The sequence below is a fragment of the Ochotona curzoniae genome, unplaced genomic scaffold, assembly GCF_017591425.1.
Source record: "Ochotona curzoniae isolate NIBS_2020 unplaced genomic scaffold, NIBS_Ocur_1.0 contig_1302, whole genome shotgun sequence".
NCBI lineage: Eukaryota > Metazoa > Chordata > Mammalia > Lagomorpha > Ochotonidae > Ochotona > Ochotona curzoniae.
In genome coordinates this window covers 11,248,631-11,266,743 of record NW_024465035.1, presented here as the reverse complement: position 1 = coordinate 11,266,743, position 18,113 = coordinate 11,248,631, and the positions used below count along the sequence as shown (strand labels likewise).

The window sequence follows — 18,113 nt, the reverse complement described above, 5'->3', positions numbered from 1 at the left end:
GACTTTGACAAAGAGCTGTAACATCCTCTGGCCTTCTGCCCTCACTAGACGCAATGGGTTGAGACGCAATCCCCTGAAAAGGATGCACCCAGTCTCTCAGAGAATGACTTGATTGAGAAATCGGGTCCTCACAGAGATAACTAAGCCAACATGGGTCCATCAGGACAAGAACTAGCTCAGTGTGATCAGTGCAGTTAAACAGGGGCGACAGGGACAGAGGACACTCAGAGGGCAGATGATGTAAGGTCACAGGGTCACATGAAGGCAGAGGTCTGCAGGGAGGCAGCCACGAGCATTAGAAGCTGCACAAGACCAGGGGATCAAGTGGGAGCATGGCCCTCCTGACCTTGATTTTGGACTTCTGGCTTCAGGAACTCCGAGAGAATGAACTAACAGGGCCTCAGTTACCTGGTTTGCATCATGGCAGGCAGCCCTAGGCAACCTCAACAGTAAGCACACAGCAAATGTGTAGTGGAACATAAGCAAAGAACAGTAGTTATGGTGGTCCTGATGGGGCAGGTGGGGTCCCCAGCAAGAAACTAGCAGCTGCCAAACATTTCAGGAGGCTCAGGGTAGCAGGTGCAAGGTACAGAGTTGGTATGAGACTTGGGGTCTTGTGGCTCCCCACTGACCTTCAGGTCCCCAGGCTGCATCTCCTCAAAAGACTACCTGAATCTGGCTTTTCTAAGAATGGAGGCCCCAGGCACGAGCAGCTGTGTGTTCTCACAAGAGCCTCATTCCCCAAAGCACACGTCTACCGGAGCAGCTGTGGGTGGCTTCACGATCCTGCCTGAGGTCATTTTTCTGGCTTTAGCTTCACAGGTACAAACGCACGAGCCCTTGGGTGGGAGCTGATGTCCTGCCAAGCTCAGTGAGGTGACAAATGGCTGGCACAGGGGAGAGCCCCAGGACGTGGGAACCCCACGCAGCCCCCAGCAGGCAGCCCAGACTTTGCCCACCATTTACACGATGTCACTGTGGCTCCTACCACCTGACTTTGCCAGACTCTGGGGCAGGACATTCGCGGTATTTGGAAAAGAAGTGCCCACGTGACACTCGGCATTAGAAATTACAAGCTATTCTGGTATATTTTTCTCCCTGGACCCTCCAGGCAATCCGATGAAGGCGGTGCCATTAAAAAGCTCACGAAACAAAGGAGAGGCGGCTCAGGTGGCGATATAACTTTCCAACATCGTGCAAGAACACAGGAGCCTGGGCAACACCACTGCCCTACTGACAGCCACGTGTGTCCCCCTGAGGAAGCAGAGTGAACAGCCTCAGAGCTGAGCTGGGTCTTCTGGGTCCCTCCTGGCCATTTTGAAGCGTTCACTGACCTTCCTTGGGAAATCCATCTCCACCATTTGATTAGAAACTTCCTCAAGGAGACAGGCTCCAAAGCCCCCTACTGGGCACCCAGGCCAGGTGTGGGGGTCAACAGACACGCTATCACATGTCTGTCCCTTCTGGGCGCCTTCTGGGAACTGGCCACTTGTCCCTAATCCACCGTCATTAGGGAAGAAAAAGCAGCTACTCCATCAGAGCCCTGGAGTGGGCAGCTGGAGCCATCTTTATTCCTCTCTGCCCACTTTGTCCAAAGGCATCCGATGGGGGGGCTACTGGCAAAGGGGACAGGAAGCTTCTGGCAGGGGAAACAGCTGCCTACCCCAAAAAAGCTCTTCTTAAAATAGATGTTCAACTCGGAACTAGGGATTGTGGGAAAGCGTTATGGCTGCTCTTCTTTATTTATGTAGCGCCAACTTCTGGAAAGGATTTGGAAGATGCTCTTGATAGAAACAAAAGCCAGATCTGCACAGAGATCGTGCAGACAGACACATGCCACTGGAGGCAACAGGTCCTGCCCCAGCTCTTCAGGGTGTGGGGTGTGCGCCCGCAGCAGCAGCTTGTCCCAGTGTGTGTGAGGAAGCTCCCACCCACGCCTGCCAAGCCAGAACACAGTTCTGTGAGATTCCATGAGATGGTCAGGTGCATCGTCCTACAGAGCGGGCTCCTGGTTCTTCCTCTGCTGTCAGGAGAACCGCAGGCCTGATGCCAACCCCAGCCACTGGAAAGCTGCTGTTGCTAAGCGGTTGGCACCAACACCCCAGCAGCCTCAGGCTCCCGGGAGAAGCCTCCTGGGTATATCCTAGCACCAACTCCCACAAGCAAACACTCTTGGCCTGCCCTTGCCCACCGGTCCCTTGTTGCACGTTCCCCTGGAGGGGCTGCTAACTCCCCAATCAAAGTTTCCCAGCTTCTCTAGCGCCCCCCTTTCCTCTTCTGCACATTTCCAATTGTTCTCTCACACCAGTCTCCACAGCAGCAAATGCTGCCCCAATGTGACTTGACTTTTAAAGTGGCACCCTGAGCAACACAAACCATGGCAAGAGGCCAAAGCAACATTCATTCATTCATTCATTCCTCTCCTGGGTGCCTGATACGCATTACCGACCAGGCACTCATGGCAGCGACACAGACCTGCACAAACCATCTTGAAAACACAGCATTTCACAAGGGTGCCCCTGGCATCCCCCCGCCCCGAGCAGCCGACGCCTATCCCTGCCTTTTTGTCTCACCTCCCCCACCACCCTCACCTCCATCTGACCTCAGAGTCATTCCCAGTAAAACGCGAGGGAGAACAGGGTGGGCTAGCCAGCTGAGTCCTGCAGGGTCTTGGCTTCAGGTTCTTCCACCTGCCCTGTTGCTGGAGCCAGGAGCCTCGGTGTTTGCAGCATCCTGGTCCCTGCCCCGCAAGGTGTCCCTCTGGGGTTCTGCACAGGTGTGCACCATGACCCATGTCAAATGTCCTGGCTTTACTTGTTGTCTCCACTATATGAGAACGGCAACAGTTCAGGTTGCCAGTATCTAGCACAAGACCTGCGCTCGTTGCATGTTTCTTAAGCGAATGCACGCACGCACGCAGACTGCAGTGAGGAAGCGGCGTCAGGTTATTGCAAAGGCTGCCACGTGCAGGGAACGGCCTCGGAGCTGACGGAGCTACCGTGCACCCTCACCTCGCTGCTGCACGCTCCACGGTCCAGCTTGGGGGAAGTCCCTGCTAGGCTCAGCACAGAGTGAGTGTGGGTGTGTGAGTGTGGGGTGTGTGTGAGTATCAGTGTGGGCGTGTGGGTATGTGCATACGTGTGTGGGTTTGTGGATGTGTGTGTGGGCATGTGCGTGGTAGTGTGGTGTGAGTGTGTGGGTGTGTAGGTGTGTGCGGTGTTTGTGAGTGTGGTAGTGTGGTGTGTGCGTGTGGGTGTGTAGGTGTGTGCGGTGTTTGTGAGTGTGGTAGTGTGGTGTGTGCGTGTGGGTGTGTAGGTGTGTGCGGTGTTTGTGAGTGTGGTAGTGTGGTGTGTGCGTGTGGGTGTGTAGGTGTGTGCGGTGTTTGTGAGTGTGGTAGTGTGGTAGTGTGGTGTGTGCGGTGTTTGTGAGTGTGGTAGTGTGGTAGTGTGGTAGTGTGGTATGAGTGTGTGGGTGTGTAGGTGTGTGCGGTGTTTGTGAGTGTGGTAGTGTGGTGTGTGCGTGTGGGTGTGTAGGTGTGTGCGGTGTTTGTGAGTGTGGTAGTGTGGTAGTGTGGTGTGTGCGTGTGGGTGTGTAGGTGTGTGCGGTGTTTGTGAGTGTGGTAGTGTGGTAGTGTGGTAGTGTGGTAGTGTGGTGTGTGCGTGTGGGTGTGCAGCCTGGGCGGCAGCATCTCTTACCGTGGTGTACTTGCCCAGCTGGCAGAGCGAGGGGAAGGTTTCCTGGTGAGCTTTGCGGATCTTCTCTGTGAGCTCATCCAGCTCGGCTGTCATTTCGTAGCTTTCTGGGCATTCCTGCTTGGAAGGCTCCTTCTTTTTCTTGTTCCTGTCATTCCTGACAGCTGCAAACAAGACAGCACAGGGTCATTAACGGCCTGGATGGCTCTTTCTGGTCCAGGAGGTCCCAACCCCCTCCTCTGAGCCCCCAGCCTCGGGATTGGCCGCTGCTCTGAATGGGAACAGCAGCAAAAGGTGGGAAGGGTAGCCCTTGAACTTGTGCACCTTCCAGCCGGGTCTTTGGGAAAGGTGGAGGCTTGCCAGCCGGTGGGCAGAGAATTCTCTAGGTTCCCTGGATCGTTTGAAAGGACAGGGACCTCTCCAGGACGGTTACCCCCCAATTGTACTACACGTGCCCCAGAGGTAGCCCAAGGGAACCCCGACAGCCTGGGGAGCTGGGTCCCCCCTAAAGCCCTTGCAGCTCCACCAGCAGCATTTCCTTGTGGTACGTTTTGGCTTTATTGCATTTCTGTTTTCTCAGTTGTCTGACATTTTGGAAGAAATTCTTTGAGAGGCAAAGGGGCTGTATCCTCAGCTTCTTCTAGCTTCTCTGCTTCATAAACACCCTGCATTCATCAGGCAGCACCTTGCCACTACATAAACTTGTAACAATGTATTTAAAAAGTAGACAGAGATAAACAGACATCTCTGTCATCTATTAGTTCCTAAGTGCCCAGGACAACCAAGGGGGGCCAGGCTGACACTGAGAGTCTGCAGTTCCACTGGGATGTCCCATGTGGGGACAGGAGCTCGGATGCTTCAGTCCTCAGCCGCTGCCTCCCAGGGTGCGCCTTAGCAGGAAGCTTGGGTCCGGAGCAGCAGCCGGGACTCAGTCAAGCACTCTGACACCGCCTGTGGGTGTCCCAGGCGATGTCTTAACAACTGTGTCAAACACCCAGGCTTCTAAAGCTATTAAAATAATAACTGATGCAATATGATACTCTCTGCCTGGCAAACCATCATTCATTCATTCATTCATTCATTCATTCATTAATCATGAAATCCAAGTGGAACTCAATGCTCTGGCCCCTGGCTAGGATCTCCTGGGGAAGGGAACTGAAACCATGGGAAGCAGACAGGTGATGCTGGGGAGTCCTGTTCTCTGGGGACCCGGGGGTGCCTGGCTGGGTGCCGCTGGGCTGCGTGTGACACCACCAGGACCTGGCAATCTGCTGTAACAAGACCTGGGGCATAATCTGATCTGCCCAGAGAGGGTCCAGGTGCCACTAACCCCAGGGCACGGTGGCAATTTGAGAGAAGTGTGGCTCTCTGGGTCCCCACGCTGAGAATGCCCAGCCCAGCCCCACCTGGGGCTGCAGCTGAAGGCAGAGCAAAAAAGAAAAGGTGAAAGGGGAGAGCACGTGGGCTGGGTAAGAGGTCATACAGCCTGGCCCTCTGGCTCACACTCGAGCAGCAAGGCCACGGCTGGGAAGGAGGGGGGACACAGCCTGAACCTTTCACACGGCCCTGGAGCTGGGTCACAGCACCTCCATCCCCTCGAGAGGCAAGCAATTCAAATCCATTTTACAGGTAAAGAAACCAAACCACAGAGAGGCTAAAGAATGCAGCTGGCGAGCTGTTTCCCTTTGGACTTCACTCCCTGAGCCCCAGGGGGGTGGAGATGATCCTGCCTCCCCTGGGGGATGAGAAATGACATTGTTCTTCGGCACAGAACATCTCGAGATCGCCAGTGAAGGAAGCAGGACGCAGCCTTCCATGCCTTCCTTTCTGGAGCAGACTGGCCCATCAGGGCTGGCCCAGCACACTGGCTCAGCAGGTGCAAGCCCCATGGTGACAGGGCCTTGTGGGTCAAGGCAGAGAGCAAAGGGGACACAGTGAGGGACAGGGGAGCTGGGGCCTCAGGGCTGTGTGTGGAAGCCACTACGAGCTTCATGGCTGGGACCAAACACTTGCCAATATCACTGAACTTCAGCTCCCACAGAGCATGCATCTAAGCGGCAAGGTGCTTCCCCAACACAGCCGTGAGCAAACAGGCCAGCGGCTCCCCCAGGACTAACCAGAGGGCTTCCTGGGGGCCCCAGCATGCCCTTGCTGAGGTCTTCTTGCGAGAGAACTCTAAGACACCCAAGGCAGCATTGCTCCTCAACCACAAAGCTGGTGTGACTGACGCTGCTTGGCATGCCCACAGTCTCTATCAGGAAGGCCTCTGTTAGCTGCCCGCTAACACATATCCTGGGAGGCAGGAGCTGGCAGCTCAGATCCCCGAGACCCTGTCATCCCTCTGCAAAACCCTGGTAGAGTTTTCGGCTTTGATCTGCTCCAGTCCTGGCTGTCGCCAGCACTTTGCGAGTGAACCAGCAAATGTTTGATCCCTCCGAGCTGCAACTGAAGAAAGAAAGCAAAGAAGGTAGACTGGTATTCGCCAGGGACCAAGGGAGCCGGCTGTAGGAGGATAAAGGTGGAGAGCTCACGGGCTTGTGATTTCTTTGGGAAAAAGTGAATATGCTACAGATGATTGCACTGTGTACTCTGACGAGATAAATATTCATCTACGAGAGTTAGCTCTCAAAATAGGAACAGCCACGCTGCAGCTTCCTCAGCAAGGGAGGTCACTGTCACTCATCACGCACTACCCCAAGGGCCCCCCGGGAGCCCAGGGCCCTCAGCAGTGGGAATTGCACATAATGACTCAGCATCCTGGCTCAGTGAGGTGCAATGGGGACCTGGCTAAGAGAGACATGCCAATTCCAGTTATATACTCAGGGAGACTGTTTAAGACTGGCTGAGTGTAGACCTCAGTGGCATATGCAGCCAGCAGGCAGAGGGGCCACACAGCCACTTATCCCCTAGCCCCACCTTTGAGCATCCACAGTGCCAGATGACCTGGACTCGCATCCCTCTGCCTGTCTCCCTGTTTCCCAACAAGCTGAAGCCCCGGGGATGCTCAGCAGAGCAAACACACAGCTGGAGGACCACCTGGGAGGGAAAGGGCCTCGGGAAGCCCTCACCATGGGGCGCCTGACCCCAGTTGAGTCAGGTGCTGAGTGTACAAGGGATGCACCAGGGAGCTCTGGGCAGGGGTCCAGAAGCCAACACTAGGAACAGGAGGCAGAGCTGTGGGGAGCCATGAGTTGGTGTGCAGGGGCCCCGGGGTTGCTGTGTCATTTGGTGGCCCAGCTTCCTTCCCACTCATTGTAATGGGTGGACACAGGCACTAAGAGATCCTCAGGACCCCAGCAGGGAGCATGGAGGCAGTGTGATGGGCACCCACTGGCACGCCTGCTAAGAGCCTGCTGCGCACAGCTCTCTCCAGCTCTCCTCTCCAGGGGCCATATTTCACCTGTCTCCATGCCTCCAGTGCTGAGAACAGCACCCGCCTACACTGGGAGTCCCCAGATGGCTCTGTGAACCGGACTGATGATGACTAAGTGTGGACTTCTGTCCACTGTCAGAGCCTGTGTGTGTGACACAGATGGCTTGCCTGAGCGAACGGGGAAAGGGGACATTCCCAGGGTCACCGTCGTGATTTACGCACATGATAGGATCCAGCCCTATTTATTTATTTTTTTTTTGCAAAGCTCTTCTTGGACGAAAAGGTGCTTCATAAAATATCAAGTGTTCTCCTTGTGAGGGGCTAAGTGCTACAAATCAGATTTGGTGGCATCAAAGTAACATATTTATGATCCACTATCATATTGCAAATGAAATGAATGTCGTAAAAGTGTCACTTATACAAATACCTCTGATGTACAGATCTCGACCTATGAATATGAAAACAGACACCCAAGCACTTTTATTTGAATGTCTAATCATGGAAATAAATGAAGTCATGTTCATTTTAATGTGTGCACTTGTGCATGTATCTGGAATATTGATTCTCACGCATGCAATAAAAATGCACCAGAGGAAACATGCGGGAGGTGGATTCAGGGAGAGAAAATATCCAGTAAAAATTCCTTCAGGTTCAAAAAGACAATCCATGGCATTTTCGTCCATAAGATCTTTATATCCAGCTTAGCAAAGGAAGCATAATGGTCTATTTATTCTTGCTGGAAAATTAAAGTCTGGACTGCTCAGCTCCTTACTAACTGTAAGAATAACGGGTCACAGTTGCTGACTCTCTGGGTGTGGAGACGGCCCTGGTTCTGGCACGCTGACATACTTAAAAGAAAAACACCAAAATATACCTTAACTGTAGTTTAAAATCCATTTTCAAAACTCATTATGCAAATGAACTGCTACAGCTTCGAAGGCAAGTAGCTCCAAGACTCCTGGTTAGAGCTGAATTTTCTTGTAATTCAAGGCTCTGCAGGGGAGGGGTTGGCGTTCCCACATTTAACCCAGCAGGTGCCCTGGCAAGGTTGGCAAGCCTGTGAGTCCTCTGTCGGCATCCCTGTGGGGGTGGGGTCCCCACGTGCTCCTTAAACACAGCACCTGGCTAAAGATCAGTAGAAACGTGTGCACACAGGAGAAGGGAGTTGGGGGCAGGCTGTGCTTTCGTATTGACCTGCGCCTCTCGCAGCAGTCTGAGGGCAAGGCACCTGACAGTCCTTGGGATTTTGTCTTCAGGATGGAGGCTACCCAGAGCTCTGTGCATGGCTGCATGCAAACAGGGACTGAACAAAATAGGCAGTGTGACGCCCTTAGGACCTCCAAGGGCGAAGGGACAATCTGGTATCAGAGTTCAAGTGAGGTGCATACCTGGGGTTCTTTCAGAATACTAGACTCAGATCTTGGGGGAAGCAGTCAGGAAGTAGCATTCAGAGAGTTCAGCAAGGATCTCCCAACTAAGCTTAGCTTTTCACAGTTATGCAAAAGTGGTTCTAGAAAAATCCCTAAAATATCAGAACATGCAGATGCCGCTGAGTTACGCTGGGGCAACTTCCTACCAATGACTTGGCCATTTCTTTTCCTACCAATTCTGAGATCTGAAGAGCTTGTCACCTCTCAGGTGGATAGCATCCCACCGTGACCTCCTGGGTCTGTGTGCCCTGGCAGCCCTACTGTGACCACTTCCTTTCTCCAGGCAGGCCCAGCAGGGTGCCCTCCTTGCAAAACAGGAGAGCTGCAGTTGAGAGCTTATTATTATTTTTTAAGACAAGTTTTTTTTTTCTTTTATACACAATAAACTTCATACTCAACTCCAGAGAAGAGGGGAAGGACAGCATTGCATGAAGGCAGCAGAGAGACTGGTGGTAGTGGAGGAAGAGCACCCTCTCCAGGGAGGAACGGGCAGCCCAGGCTACTCTCAGCAACACCTTGGCCTCAGGCTGTCTGCAGCAGGTGGGCGGTGCTCAGCTGTCGCGCGGACAGAGCTGCCCAACAGCAGAGATGAAGATACTGGGTCACCATCCAAGACTGAATGCGAAAAAATGGCAATCGAACACACCGAGGTTGGTCTTCTGCTAATTTTTTCCAAGTTTTTATTTATTCATTTATTTAAAAGACAGAGAAAAGCAGGGGAGGGGAGGGTAGAGAGGAGAGGAGAGGGAAGAGGGGGGGAAGGGTTAAAGAGGGGAGGGGAAAAGATGGGGGGGAATAAGGGAGGGGAGGAGGAGAAGGGAAGGGAGGGAAATGAGGAGAGGGGAGGAAAAGGAGGGATTGGGGAAAGAGGAGAGGGGAGGGGAGGAGAGGGAATATCCAGGGACAACATCAACATGTGAAATGCGGAGGCAGGTCATGGAGGCACAGGGAAACAGAGAGAGAAGGGGACGGGCGGAAACAAAACGGAGGTAGAAACTGATCTGGGGAAAGAGGAAAGAATTTTCACCCAGGGTAAGACCAGAGCTCCAGGCAGGTGCCACATAACTTAAGATCAAAGGGAAGATAAAACACAGGGAAGCTGGTTCAGAGGTTCTGGAACCTAGTGGCTTCAATGGGTGTCAGAACTTTCCATCTGACCTTGGCTTAGTAAAAAGGACATGATCACATTCATCACTGGCTCACTCCCCAAATGCCCAGAGGGTTGGACCAGATTGAACTCACTCCAGGGCAGGGACGCAAGCACCTGAGCCATCATCAGGTGCCTCCAGAGGGTGCACTTCACCAGGAAGCTAGAGCAGAAGCAAAGGCCCTCTGACACAGGGACTCAGGTACACCAAGTGGTATTTTAAGAGGCTATGCTACAACGATTGCCTTGGGATGCAACTTGTTCAGTTATTGCTTGACACAGTTGATGAATATCCGCCTGAGTTATCCATGTGTCAGAAAGGCATCTCAGAGAGGCAGACAGGTGGCCTGCCAGGTTTCCACACTTCTAAAGAGCCTATTCAGGATATTAATGTAGAGAAGTTCCTGCATATTGTCGAATACGTTTTAGAAACCCATATCATTCAAGAAATAGTCTATATATGGGTGTGTGGACACTTACAATGTTAAGTGGAAAAGTCTCACTTTAGTGTATGTATGTCAGCCTGCTAACTGCTTTTTATTGGGGTGGGGTCCTTAAAGTAATAGGGTTTCTAAGGGTTTGCAGAACTCACAATTAGGGGTAAGTCCCGTGCAGGCCAGCTTTGGCCCTGCGTTCTGTTTGTTTCACCCGCCCACCTCTTCATCCTGTCTGTCCACCCACAGCTCTTTCTTTTCATCCTTCTGTTTTTCACTTTCACTGCCACTGAGAACACACATGGTAACTGTTACTGTGACCCATGTTCAACAGAGAATTCACTTCAAGGGAGTTTCATTCCAACAAAAGGACCAAGCTCTCTGAAGACTCATAAGCACGCATCAGCTGGGAGGCCGAAGTGGATGCTCCTTCACTGATCTGAGCCGAGGGAACAGGAAATAAAGGAGAAGCTTGGGAGATGGCATTTAGACCTACAGCTGAGCGGCTGATGCTGTTGCGTGCAGGGCTAGGGAAAAACATCGCAAGAAAAGGGAATCCCGAGGGTCCCACAGACAGTGTGCTGGCTCTTGTTCTGAGCGCTGCTTAGTGCCTTTCCCGCAGGGCTGTTCCTACAAGAAACAGAGCAGGGAGGAGTCAGGGAAATGCCGGAAGAGCAGCGCATGAGGCGACAGTGTGGCTGCGTGCTGGAAGGTGGCTTTGCCCTGGGGCTCTCACTGGGAGCTGAAAGAGGCAAGATGAACTGCCTTGGACAAGAGCGATGTGAGAAAACGTCTCCAGGAACAACTGTATCCTGTCCGAAGGGCATGGGGCAGAAAGCAGTGTCCAAGAAGTGAAGGGAAGGAGAGCCGATGGGCAGGAAGAAAAGAGATACAGGGAAATAGCGGAAGGAAGCTGCTGGAGTTGGTAACAGGCTGAATACGCGGGTGAAGACCCAGAGCAGGGGTAACAACACAGCTACACCCCAGTCCTGGGCTGCTCATGGTCCCACAGCACAGACGAAAAGGAACACAGATGGTGGGGCACAGAAAACCAGATTTTGACAGGGAAATGGTGAGGTTGGGATGAGGGGAGGAGAAGTGTAGTTGCAAAAGTTGACAGAGAGGGCGCTGTGGGTCTGTCAAGAGAAATCGCGGTCAGATGATCCAGAGTGAATGTTTTAGAACCTCTGGAGTTGGAGAGGAATGGACGGATGGATGGAGGAGGAGGAAGAGAGAGAGAACGAGAGAGAGAGAGAGAGAAAGAGAGAGAAAAGAGAGAGAAAGGAAGAAGAGGAGGAAGGGAGAGGATTAGGAACTGATGCTTGGGAGTTCCCTATAATTTTGGGTAAAGGAAAAACATAACATGATAAAAGTACATTAATAGGAACTGGGGGGAAAAAATCAACTGACAGAAAACAGTGGAAAAAATCAACTGTCCCAGCAGCGGTCTGGCCAAATGTCCAGTGGAACCGCCAACTGGAAGGAATGAGACAGGAGCAAAGGTCACAGATTTTGGCAATGGATAAAGTGGTCACTACAGAGAGGAGTGGCGGATATTTGTAGCAGAGCAGAAAGGGTGGAAGCCAGACTCAGGGGCAGGGAAGCTTAAGAGAAGCCCAGACAAAATCCTTCAAAAAAGTCAACCTTGGACATAAACTTGAGTCTATGCAGTTGAACACACTGTTTTCTGGAATCAAATCTACACGAGAGGTCAGCATACACCACTCCCGGTTAGAAACATGGAAAGGCTGCAGAGAATGTGAAACAGCTCATGTGGAAGAGGCTCACTGAAGGCCAACAGGCAGTGCCGAGATCTGGCAAGTTGCATTCACTTGGGAACTGTCCAGGTAGAAAGTTAAAGCACATGGAAGCTTTAGCTAAGCAAAGGAGGCAAGAGGGGACAGCTCTCCAGGTGGAAGGCAGGGCAGGCTCCTAACGCAACCGGGCAGCTATGGAGGTGTGGGGTAGGGCTTGCAGCTCGCAATCCCTTGACCTTGGGAACCTTGCCTGGGGTTCACAGGGTTTAAGTTCACTGTTAGGAGTAGGATCACAATGACATTGGGAAGCATTTTTCTGCTCACTTGAATTACGGAAGTCACTGAGGTACGACTAGAAACGTCAAGCCCATCTAGGTGCCAGTTCGTGTCCTGGTTGCTCCACTTCCAATCTAGTTTCCTGCTAAAGGCCCAGAAAAAGCAGCCATGAAGGCGCCCGTCACGCACCCTGGCGCCCCAGATGAAACTCCACCGCAGCAGGCTCGGGAGTGGACCAGTGAACGCAACACTTCTGGCTCTCCGACCCTCTCTTGAACTCTTTCAAAATAAACTCACACGTTTTAAAAGTAAAAAAAAGAAATTCCAGACAGGAGAAGAATGCTGTGTGTACCAGGGGGGGCCTGTGGGGAAGGGCCAGGGGAAGGGAGGGGGGCTGCCAGAGTCAGCACGGTCAAGGACAACAACTTAGTCTGCAGATAATGATGCCAAGGGAACAGCGCAGGAGCAGGGTGTCTGCAATCCCAGGTGCCCAAGCGCCAGCACTGCAGCTGCCTAGCGTGTGGCAAGTGGCCCGGGAAGAGTGGCCTTGGCAAGTGGTAGTGAATTCCTTAGTGGCTCTGGATTTTACCTCTTACAGCTCCCGATTTTTAAGGAATTAACTTACTAGGAAGCAGACTCAGCAATTTGGAACTTGCCATTGAAGCTGATCCTAGGCTATGGGCTGAGGCAGACACTGGGTATAATATAGCAGAATACCAAAGCATGCAGAGAGAGAGAGAGAGACAGACAGATACTATAAATGCAATGCTATATACAAGCAAGGCACAGAGGAGAGAAACTGTTTTTAAGTGGATTCCACAGACTGCTAAATAGCCACTCTGTCATTTTTTAAGGTTTATTTATTTTTATTGGAAAGTCAGATATATAAAGAGAAGGAGAGACAGAGAGGAAGATCTTTCATATGCTGATTCACTCCCCAAGCTGCCACAATCTCCGGAGCTGAGCTGATCCGAAGCCAGGAGCCAGGACCTTCTTCGGGGTCTCCCACGTGGCTGTAGGATCCCAAGGCTTTGGGCCATCCTCTACTGCTTTCCTAGACCCTAAGCAGGGAGCTGGTTGGGGAGTGGAGCAGCTGGGACATGAACCCACACCCATATGCGATCCTGGTGCATGCAAGGTGAGGACCACTAAGCTACTGTGCCGGGTCCTCCATCATTGTTAAGAACAAGCAATTTACAGGACAGATGAATATCAGGAATTGTACAAAGGATGGTTGTGAGAAAACAGTGACTACTCTTTCAAATGCAAAGATGTGAGGCATTCCAACCCTCCATGAAAACTGAAGCAACGTATTCTGCTATCACAGATTATAATTTCTCAGATCAGGGGGGCGCTGTGCACCCAGATGTCTCAGCTTAGTTCAGATTGGCAGCAACAGATGGCATCTCTGCTACTGCCCCTCGTAGCCCTGTCTGTGCGGTTCTAAGCACCTCACATATATTATCTCATCTAAATCCACAGCAACCCTGGGTGGTTGGTACCATTACTCTCCAACAGGATGTGAGGAAACTAAGGCAGGGGGATCTAACAAGGAACAATAGCCAGTCAATTACAGGGTCACAATTTGACTCAGTTTCTATCTAATTCTTAAACTGTCCATTGCTCATAAAATAATTCTTAAAGCTTTCTGCTTTTACTTCCCCCGCCCAAAGTTTAGAGGTCCCAACAAGAATGTGATGAGGACTTTGGCTAAGGAATTTTTCTCCTTGGACTTAGTTACCCTGAATGCCATCGAGGGGTCAGTCTCAGGTCACATGTGTCACTGAAAGAAAATGTTAAGAAAATGAAACAGCAGAAGGAAGCCTCCAGCCCAGGTCAGTCTCCGCGGACGCAGTGTCCACCACAACCGCAGCCAACTCAGCCTTGCCCAGTGAGTTCATCAGTTTCTCAATATAAATAGCTTTTCCCAAATTGGCCTTTCTGTTAAGGCTTGTTGAATCCTATTTAGCTCACACGCACACAAAAATCCTTTCTGGCCTACAGAACTTTAATTCTTAGGTATTTATTTCTCCAGAGAGTCATTTGGAAAAGAAATAAAGCCATCTTCACCATTCTTTGCATAGCTCCCAGCCACACTACTTGGATGCCTGACACAGAGAATCCCAGTTTTCTATTCCTGGGAATGCTTTGGTCAAGGGGTCAACACACACACACACACGCACACACACAGCACACACACGCACACGAAGTCCAAGAAATCACACGCAAAGCGTTTTTGCCAGAGCTCCACAATCCATTTCCCCTTGCCCTTCCTTCGCCCTTCCTCTAACACCCACACCCAGAACGTGCTTTTCCTCCCTTTTAATCAGAAAGACATCTGCCAAGAACTTCCAAGGTCCAGACAGCCTTCAGGACTCCAGGGACCAAGCAAGGCCAGTGCCAAGCACAGGAAGTAGCGAGCGGACAGTGCTGCCCGCTGTCCCATGAGCACCTATGTCTCTTGGATCCATGCTTTGGGGCTGGAAGCTTCAAAGTGACAGCATCAGAGAGATGGCAGACACCCCTGCCATGCCTAAGAAACAACTGGACCACATACAAGGACGACCTGGGCTTTAAGAAGTCGACCTTATTATTTTTAGAGCTTTTATTTGTTTGAAAGGTAGAGTCTGAGAGGGACAGAGTGTTCCCACCTGCTGGATTACTTCCCAAAAGGCCCCGACAGCCAGGGCTAGACCAGATGGAAGCCAGCAGACTGGATCTCTATTCCAGTCTCTATGTGGGTGGCAGGAAGACAAGTACTTGGCTAACCTTCTGTTGCCTTCCCAGATACATCAGCAGGAAGCTGGATCGGGGCAGGAAGCAGCCAGAACTTGAACCAGGCACACTGATATAGGAAGCTTAGCTTGTTGTGCTACAATAACTTTGCCCTTTATTATTGTTTTTTTTTTTAATTTTGTAAAAAATAAAAAGATGAAAAAGAAATATATGGGGCACTCCTCCGGCACAGTGGCTACGACGCTGGCTGTGATGGCTACATCTTGTGTCAGAGTGCCTGGGTTTGACTGCTTTGGCTCCCTATTCTGGTTTTTTTGTTAACGTAGACCCTGAGAGATAAGAAGTGAAGGCCCAAGTACTTGGGTCCCTGCCACCCACATGGGCAATCCAGGATGGATTCCTGCTACTGGCTTCTACACAGCCCAGTCTTGGTTACTAAAAACATTTGGAGAGTGAATCAGAAGATAGGAACTCTATTGGAGTCTGTCTCTCTCTCTCTCTCTCTCTCTGGGCAGAGAGGGAAACATGGTTCATAAGACAGAGAAGGTTTTAGGCTGAGCAGAGTGCATGAGCACAGCTCTTGGGAATATGAAGAAAGGCAGGAAGGTTGTGGTCTCTGACACCAGCAGGCTGTCTCAGTCCTCCCAAGGTCCAGTAACAAAGCTTGGCTCTAAACCTGCTATGCTGTAGTGACCACTCAAGAGCAACACGCACATGTTGTGCTTAATAAGCATGCATTCCAGTCCTGTGGAGGCCTGACAGCGTGCCACTAAGAGGTAGGGTTTATGTGTTGATCTGAATTCCCAGGAAGCAACACCTTGGGAGACTTCGGTGTTTGATGGTGGTAGAGGGGTAGACTTCTACTGAAATTCTTCCTTCCCAGGCATTCAAGAATTTCCAAAGCTATTGCTATTCTGGAAAGGGAGCCTTACAAACAGGGTGTGACGGATGCAGAGAACAGGAAGGAAAGATTTGGGAGCTCCTCTGATGGCAGTGACTAGCTGCTTGTCAGCCACTCCCACTCGTGCCCTCCTCCAAGGAGGCCCCACGGAGTGACAAATCAGTGGTGGCCCAGAGAGCCAGAAATTCTGCAGATAGCTGTATTATTTGCTAAATTTTATCTTGAAAACTATTGCAGAAGATGGCAGAAAGAAATCTTGAAGATTGAGTTATTCACATGCATTGTAGCATGGTCACCAAGCAGGCCAATAGTGAATAGCGTATACCTCTTTCTTCATAAGGTTTCTATGCTTCATTGTAAAGCTTCAAAACATAAGATCATTTTTTAAAAGTTATGTCATTAACTCCTCCAATCCTGAATCTTTTACGTAAACATATCTATCATGGAAAAGCCCAAATGCATCTCAAATGCAAACCATGATAGAATGTAGCCTGGTTCACTCCACACCCAGCTTTAGTGGTCTGCTCACAGCCAGTCTTGGCTTCACGCCACTTCCAGCACTTCCTCTGATCATTTGGAAGGACACCCTCAACGTCACATGTTTCCATCCACAAGTATCTCACAATTCTTTCTCTCATAGCTTTCTTCATTTTAGAGGGATGAGGCACAGTCTTGTTCATGGAAATTTTAAATAAGGGTAACGGTTAAGAGTGAGGACTGATCTGAAAACCAGAGACAGGAGAGTAGACTGAAAAAGATGGTGTCATGCTTGGAGCTGGTATCTTCAAAGAAGAGTCAGCTCTCTTGGAAACTTCTGGAACCCAAGGAAATAGACCAAATTGCCCTTAACTGGCTACTGATAGGTGACGATTCTCTCTTGCCCTGACCAAGTCTCTTCCACATACCAGCCAAATCATTTTCTGTAAATCTATCGTCCCTTCACCCTCTATGCCACTTTTATCACATGGCTTAGCTTTGTATGCATGCAAAGACAAGCAAGATTTCAGATGGAAAGGAATGCTGGGTTCTAAAAATTTTCCTTATAAATTCCACTAGACTTTCTTTCCCCTGCTCAACTTTTATCTCCCACTTACCCCATAATCTTTGAACCAAATTCAGGAAATTACAAAGCAGTTAGTCAGGTCGAGGCCCTGCCGTTTGCCATCACACAGACTGTTTTTTGTTGCCATGCACCTTAACTGAAGAGAGACCTCTGTTCAACTAGGATTATTGGTTTTATCATGTCAGTCGAGGGCTCTTCTTCATGTCCAGGTTTACTTAAAAACAGGGAAAGATCAGTGGGCTATGGAGACATTTTAGAATGCCTCCTGAACTTAAAAAAAAAGAAATAACATAGTTATTAAAAAGTGCCTCGAGCAGCTAAGTAACTTCAAAAAGAGGAATACAAGTGGGCCTGGCCTGGGATTCCCCTCTTCCCACAATGACTGCTGACTCCAAGATTTATGAAGAACAGATGGAAAAGCTGGCTGAGAAAGCTAAGAAACACCCCACTGGAGACACCCACAAGCTGGCGTTCCTGCAACCGTGTCCTCAGCTCTTCTCCTTTCTTTTTTTTTTTTTTTTTTTTTTTGATTTATCTGTTTCTCCTGGAAAGGCAGATTGACAGAGAGAAGGAGAGACGGAGACAAAAATCTTCCAACCACTGGTTCACTCACTGAGCCCATCTGAAGCCAGGTGCTTCTTCTGGGACTCCTACATGGGTGCAGGGTCCAAAGTGTTTGGGCCAGCCTCTGCTGCTTTCCCAGGCCACATGTAGGGTGAGGATTTAAGCCGGGCCTCCTCCTCCTCCTCCTATCTTTGTCATGAGAGCCATGCCTGAGTCTTCCACTATCACATACTGCACAAGGAAGATGCGAAGCTCCACCCACAGCCCAAACTTTTCTTCCAAGCTTCAGTTGTGAATACCTGACTGCCCACTACAAGTGTTCAGTTCCCATTCTGCTAAAACGACCTCTTCAGCTACGCTATCTAGCTCCTTCCTCTGTGTTGTCATAGACCATCTGAGACCCAAGTCCCAAATGAGACAGTAGACCCATCTTTCTCTCTTCCTTCTACAACATCCCTGCAAGCTCCACTGAGTTCATAAACTATTTCATAAGTGTAACCCCTCTTGAAGAACGCTTTGCAGACAACCATTCATTTGTAAAAAAGTAGAAAAATGCCAAACTGAGTAAGACAAGGTGAAAGTGACTCTGGTACTGTGAGAGCTGAAACAGGCTGCCTGGCTTTATAGATGGGCTCTTCTCTTCTGTTTCTCCTTCAGCCACACAGAACATCCTGTGAACTGTGCAGGTCTTCTTAGGCCCTTACTAGAAAAAATATCTACCACCTCCTTGCTTAGACCCC

At 50.5% G+C, this 18,113-nt stretch overlaps 1 protein-coding gene across 4 annotated transcripts in view; it reads right to left on the bottom strand.

Moving 5' to 3' along the window:
• Positions 1 to 18,113, bottom strand: part of RARB (retinoic acid receptor beta) — a 339,233-nt gene that overhangs the window by 13,746 nt on the left and 307,374 nt on the right. For all 4 annotated transcript variants that reach the window (XM_040963682.1, XM_040963689.1, XM_040963696.1 and 1 more), the window contains exon 4: positions 3,696 to 3,856. In XM_040963682.1, the coding sequence (XP_040819616.1) occupies positions 3,696 to 3,856 (161 nt within the window). The remainder of the gene's footprint in view (positions 1 to 3,695; positions 3,857 to 18,113) is intronic.